Source organism: Cynara cardunculus (assembly GCF_001531365.2).
Source record: "Cynara cardunculus var. scolymus isolate 2C chromosome LG 5, CcrdV1, whole genome shotgun sequence".
Classification (NCBI taxonomy): Eukaryota; Viridiplantae; Streptophyta; class Magnoliopsida; order Asterales; family Asteraceae; genus Cynara; species Cynara cardunculus.
The window spans coordinates 29,672,438-29,679,080 of record NC_037532.1 but is presented as its reverse complement, the minus strand read 5'-3'; the positions used below and the strand labels follow the sequence as shown (position 1 = coordinate 29,679,080).

Genomic DNA, 6,643 nt, shown 5'->3' with positions numbered 1-6,643 from the left:
AATGTATTCACTTTTTTATATTTTATATATGATGATATCAAACTTATATTTTATCTTTCTTTAATGTTATAAATTATTTTATTGTCTTAATATAAATATCCATAATATATATATATATATATATATATATATTGTTTTCAACCACAAGGGTGATGCCTGATTGGTTTGAGTTTGACTCCAAAGGTCAAAAGTATCAGGAGGACCCAGGTTCAAATCCAAGGAGAAATAAAAATTCTCTTGTAGCCACGAAGGTTCAAATGCGTTGACTTTAGGCTATCTACAAAGCAGACGGTCGTCCTGGGATTAGTCGGTTTGCATAGCGGATTAAATATCTATGTTAATCAAAATAATAATAATTGTTTTTCCATCTTGTAACTAAAAGTAAAACTAAAAAGGTAAACACTTACTTTAAAAGTGATCACGATAAATAAAAGTAGAAACATAAAACTTCATAGTAAATTCCAAATATCGTCTCCATGGTTATATAAAAATTTGGTGTAGGTCCTCCCAAGCGAAATAACTATGTGAAATAGTAGGGATGGTTTTTGCAATTTACAGAATAACGGTTAATGTATCCGGTCTCGAACATCTACCTCGTACAATTCGTTATATGAACCCTAATATTATAAACGGAAAATGTATCACCAATCACCTAACCCCTTCGCAATTTACAAATCCGTCAGCGATGACTTCAACCATTGAAAACGAGACCCACTTCAATAATCGGACGGTCACAAACAAGATTCTCAGATTCATCCAAGTCAAAGTTATCCCGTTCATTAAAGATCAGATACTCCCACATGCACTCGACTAGTAGAAGATGGAAGATTTTGAAGAACACGATGATGAAATCTCATCTCCACTTCGTAAGCGATTTTCAGTCAAAATTAAACTCAATTTCATCAAACCCAGATGTTCAATGTTCAATTCTGCCGATTTTATTGATTTTCCCCCAAATTAATTTGTAAATGTGCAGTTCAGAAGAAGACCCAATTCGATGGATCCACCTCCCACGCGCCGGAGGAGAATTCTCCGATAGAGCAAGTTGCACTCACGGTTCCGGTGACGGACGATCCGAGTTTACCGGTGGTTACCTTCAGAATGTGGATACTTGGCACAGTCGCCTGTGTGTTTCTATCTTTTCTAAACCAGTTTTTCTGGTACCGCCGTGAGCCTTTATCGATAACCTCCATCTCAGCTCAGATCGCCGTCGTTCCTCTTGGCCATCTCATGGCGGCGACCATCACGGACAGGGTTTTCTTCAGGGGGAGAAATTATGAATTCACGCTCAACCCTGGACCGTTTAATGTGAAAGAGCATGTGTTGATTACGATCTTCGCCAACTCCGGCGCCGGAAATCCATACGCGATTCATATTGTGAGCGCTGTGAAGATATTTTACGGGAAGACGTTGACTTTTTGGGTGGCGTTGATTGTGGTGGTGACGACGCAGGTATTAGGGTTCGGGTGGGCGGGGATTTTCCGGCGATACCTGGTGGAGCCCGCCGCCATGTGGTGGCCCCAGAATCTTGTTCAAGTTTCCCTCTTCAGGTACCTGCAAAAAGAAAACCCTTATTCAATTATCAGCACATCCTTTTTACAGATTCCAGAAAAATGGATCCCCAATATGCTTAACTAGAATCTTGAACTTAGACGTATTCATACTTTAAACCCTAGCTATCTAATCAATTTGCCACTATTAGTAATAAACACAATCCTGAACCACAATGGTGGGGTACGCATGCCTGATTGGTTTGAGCTTGACTCCAAAGGTCAAAAGTGCCGGGTCCCAGGTTCAAATCCAAGGAGGAACGAAAATCCCCTTGTGGCCACGGAGGTTCAAATGCAATGACTCTGGGCTACGTGCAAAGTCTTTCTACATCTTAACCCCCATACCCGATATTCGGGTGGGATATATTATTGGGTAGATGAGTTGTAGAAGCCTTTATGTCTCGTGAGAGAGAGACTGGGTTTGCATACATCTTACTCCAGAGACCCTACTTTAGGTGGGCTATATCGGGTATGTATGTTTTTTTAATGAATTTCAGAAGCCTAGATTTACCCATGGACCGCATTGTGTTGATTTGCAGGGTGTTACACGAGAAAGAGGAGAGGCCCAAGGGCGGTTTAACACGTAACGAGTTCTTCCTCATTGCCTTCATTTGCAGTTTTGCTTACTATGTCCTCCCCGGATACCTTTTTCCGATGCTTACCTCCCTCTCTTGGTTATGTTGGATCTTTCCTAAATCGGTCCTAGCCCAACAAATCGGCTCAGGCCTCCACGGCCTTGGCGTTGGTGCCATTGGGTTCGACTGGTCCAGCATATCCTCCTATCTCGGCAGCCCCCTGGCTAGCCCATGGTTTGCCACGGTCAACATAGCCGTTGGCTATGCTCTAGTTACATATATCATAACCCCTTTAGCATACTGGTTCAATGTTTATGAAGCCAAAAGGTTCCCAATTTTCTCCGATGATCTCTTCACCGCCAACGGCCAATCATACAACACCTCCGCCATCGTTGACTCGAATTTCCACTTTGACTCAGATGCTTACGATCAAGAAGGTCAAATTTATCTCAGCATCTTCTTCGCCATGACTTATGCAGTTAGTTTCGCGTGCCTAACTGCTACTGTGGTTCATGTGTTCGTCTTCCATGGAAGGTTCGAGTCTATTTTTCTTCTTTCGTTTTTAATCTTTTTCGAGTCTACATGATGATTTACGTGAAATATTGTATGGTTTTAGAGATTTATGGCAGCTAAGCAAGTCGGCATTTCAAGAAAAGAAAATGGATGTGCATAGTAAACTTATGAGACGATACAAGCAAGTACCTGAGTGGTGGTTCACTTGTATTCTATTGACGAACATTGTAGCAACGTTATTCGTATGTGAATACTATAAAAGTCAACTTCAATTACCGTGGTGGGCGTTCTTGTTGGCGTGTGGACTCGCGTTCTTTTTCATGCTTCCCATTGGTGTCATCACTGCCACAACAAACCAGGTATCTTCGATTCTGTACCAGAATAAATTAATGATGTTCTGAACTATAACACGGGTCTGTAGTAAGACCATGTTTGGCAATTAGGGGTGTTAACGAGCTGAGTCGAGTCGAGTTGCAGGTATTCGAGGTAGGCTTGAGAAAATATTACGAGGCTCGAGTTCGAATAACTTTTTAACAATAGGGTTTGAGCTCGAGCTCTAATACTTTTCCAATGTTTGAGCTCGAACTTGAGGTTGATTAACTTGCCTATTGGCTCGACCTCGATAATTTTTATACTTTTGATTATATGATTTATGAACATTAGAACATGTTTGACTCGAAAAAGTGTATGCTCGAATGGCTCGGTTCGAAAAATTTAATCTATTCTTCGAACAAACCGAGTCGAACGTTGGCGTTATGGATCTCGACTCGTTAAGTTAAATAAGTTTTAGTGTGTGTTCGAGATCGACAACTATTAAGTTTGAGCTCGAGATAAACGAGCTCGAGTAGCTTGTTAAAATCTCGAATCATTAACAACCTTATTGACAACCATAAGCCAACTTATTTTTTGAGCTCATTCAAAAAGTCCCGTTTTGTTAGCCATAAGTTAGTTTAAGCTGGCGTTTTGAAAAACTACGTTAAGTAGCGTTTCAATAAGCTCAGGTGTTCTTTTTCCATTTATTTCCAATTATGCCCCTATATTTTCCGATCAATTATTTTAACATGTCCTTTTAGGTCATTTTACATTGTTATCTTGCTTATCGGTTAGTTTTTACCAAACATGACTAGTTTATCGACCAACAGTAATCGATCATATATCTTTAGTTCTAGGTAGAGTAAATTATTGATGTTATGAGCTCTAACATGGGTATTTTGTTCATCAAACAGACACCGGGCTTAAATGTGATAACGGAATACATCATAGGATATTTGTATCCGGGATACCCTGTGGCAAACATGTGTTTTAAGGTTTACGGATACATTAGCGTGAAACAAGGTATCGCCTTTTTACAAGACTTCAAACTCGGGCATTACATGAAGATCCCCCCACGATCCATGTTCATGGCTCAGGTCAGTTTCTTCTCGCTTACACGGTCAACATAAGTCAACACTTTCCACTACCCATCCTGCCATGGCCAGATAGAGGATATATGATATCAAAGATCTGTTATTTTATCCAATCCTCATAATTGCCCCTTTTTTCGATCAGGTATGCGGTACACTTATATCAGCATTGGTGCACTTAGGAACCGCATGGTGGCTAATGGACACAGTTCCAAACCTATGTGATCGAGCCATGCTTCCTCCGGGCAGTCCATGGACCTGCCCGGGTGACCATGTTTTCTACGATGCATCGGTCATATGGGGTCTAATTGGGCCCCGCCGGATCTTTGGTGATCTCGGCTACTACAACTCGATAAACTGGTTCTTTTTAGCCGGTGCATTGGCTCCTATTCTGGTTTGGCTTTTACACAAGGCTTTTCCGAGCCAAAACTGGATTACACTCATCACAACACCGGTTTTGTTAGGTGCAACGATCAATATGCCCCCTGCAACTTCTGTAAACTATAACAGTTGGATCATTATCGGGTTTTTGTCGGGATTTGTGGCATATCGGTATCATCATAACTGGTGGGGCCGACATAATTATGTGTTATCGGGGGCGTTAGATGCGGGATTGGCGTTTATGGGAGTGTTGCTGTATGTTAGTTTGGATATGGAGCAAGTTAGCTTAGATTGGTGGGGAAGTAAACCTGATGGTTGTTCTTTGGCTTCTTGTCCTGTTGCCGAAGGGATTGTGGTCGATGGATGCCCAATTATTTGATCTGTACGATTTCTGTGACGATATGTGAAGCCACTTTTGAATCTTTCTCTGTAAAAGAACAGGGAAACTTTCTACATATATATTCAGGTTTGATGGTTGGTGTCTAGCTGATGTGGGACTTCAACAGTATCCGCTCAAGGTGTATAGATTTGTAGATATATTCGTGTTGCTTTTCATTCTTGAAATGTATCTTTTTTTGTTGGGAAATGGAAATCGAATTGTGATTTATGTGCAAAGTGATATTTAGGTATGTTATAAATTCGTTTTATAAATTCGTAAACCCGTCTGAATTTCACGTTTTATGTATCGTACTTGTAGACATAAATATGGATCGATTTCTTTTTCTAGTAGTATTAAACCGTAGCTATTCGTCGTGACCATTTTCTATAAACAATCGTTGCAAACCGAATTCACAAGAAAATGTAGTTGATGCCCATGATTTTTTATGAAAAAATAAAGTGCCCAACAATGGTTTCAAATGAATTAAGATGGTGAATGGAGGTTGTACTCGAGGATGTAAGAGGTATCCCTGAACCTGTTCGATGAAATGCCCCAAAGAAACTTTCTATGGGCTTTCACCCTTATTTAGGTGTATTCATGTGTGAATACAATCAGGTTTATCTAATGAAATACGGAAGTGATAGATCCCTTTTACAAGTCGAAGGTCTTCATGAAAACAATCGCTCTATTTTTTAAGGTAAATGTTAGGTCTGCATATATCTTACTCTCTCTCGACTCCACCTCCAAGTGTGATACAAACAATCGCTCTACTCTCTGTGGTAAAAGTCAGGTCTGCCTACATCTTATCCTCCCTAGACCCCACCTCCAGGTATGATATACTGTACTTGTTTGATTTGACTTGGTATATATCTTTGCTCTACTTTAATGGTGCTTATCATAAGTAAAGTTTGTGATGTATTCAATCTTTAATGAGCTGGAAATGTCTAGATATCGAGCGTTTTGCTAGTTGTTAAAAAGGGGAAAAGGTCGACCTTGGTGCACTAACGTTCCTCCCATTTGCAAGCGTTGAAGAAGTCTTTCTACACATCGTTTTCCTTTCCGTCACATAGGAGTATTCTTACAAATGGTCATCAACATGCTTTTTGCAACTTTATTTTCTTCTGTATTTTGCTTTTCTTTTTCTTAAATAATCTTGACTTTGCTTGTCATTTTGCAGGACTTTCTTTAATCGATTCCACAAAGGCATTTTGCACAACTTTTAAATGGTTGTTAAAGAGAAAAGAGAGCTCGGAAGCCATATCTTTCAGTCCCAAATCACGTCACTGATTGGCTGAATTCCTAGTGGATGGAAAAGAGTCATTTTCGACCCATAACAGATGAGATCGATGACACAAAGGTTTGCAGGCATCAGCAGGACTTCATGACAGTGATCATTCTTGGCCTAACGGACTTTTTACTATTCTTCACTTACTCGGTCAGAGATGATGGTCTTTACCAACAATCTTACTGTACCATTTTGCTGACCAATAACAATAATTTTACCTAGTAAGTGACGGTGGTAACTTTTACCGGGTAAGTGAGTGTGGTGACTCTTACCCAATAAGTGCTTACCCAGTTTGCATCAGTAAAAAACCCATAACTAGCAGCAGGATCACCACTACCTTTTGTTGGCCATAATTTAAAGTTACCAAAGGGTCATTGGCCAAGCAATATCCTATCCCGGTTGTCTGGAGGTCACGGGTTCTAGCCTTAATAAAGGTGAGAGGTGTGTATGAGTTTTGCAGTATATGATTATAAGGGTTGGGTTCAGGGAAAAACTACAAAAAATGAAAAACTAACGAACACCCTAATAACCATTTGTTTTTTTGCATAAAATTTTAT

The 6,643-nt window shown here is 40.1% G+C and overlaps 1 protein-coding gene across 1 annotated transcript; it reads left to right on the top strand.

The window, feature by feature from the left end:
• Window positions 1-820: 820 nt before the first annotated feature.
• On the top strand, window positions 821-5,144 carry LOC112512531 (oligopeptide transporter 7-like). The gene is made up of 6 exons (XM_025118543.1): window positions 821-866; window positions 977-1,550; window positions 2,090-2,659; window positions 2,742-2,997; window positions 3,865-4,047; window positions 4,187-5,144. The coding sequence occupies exons 1-6, from the start codon at window positions 821-823 to the stop codon at window positions 4,799-4,801; spliced, it is 2,244 nt and encodes a 747-aa protein (XP_024974311.1). The 3' UTR covers window positions 4,802-5,144.
• Window positions 5,145-6,643: the final 1,499 nt, after the last annotated feature.

Bases quoted from the DNA above. Each gene is read 5' to 3' on its own strand.
- LOC112512531 (XM_025118543.1), top strand. From the start codon at position 821: ATGGAAGATTTTGAAGAACACGATGATGAAATCTCATCTCCACTTC. The intron at 2,660-2,741 runs GTTCGAGTCTAT...GTATGGTTTTAG, and splicing joins GTGTTCGTCTTCCATGGAAG to AGATTTATGGCAGCTAAGCA. The intron at 2,998-3,864 runs GTATCTTCGATT...TTCATCAAACAG, and splicing joins TCACTGCCACAACAAACCAG to ACACCGGGCTTAAATGTGAT.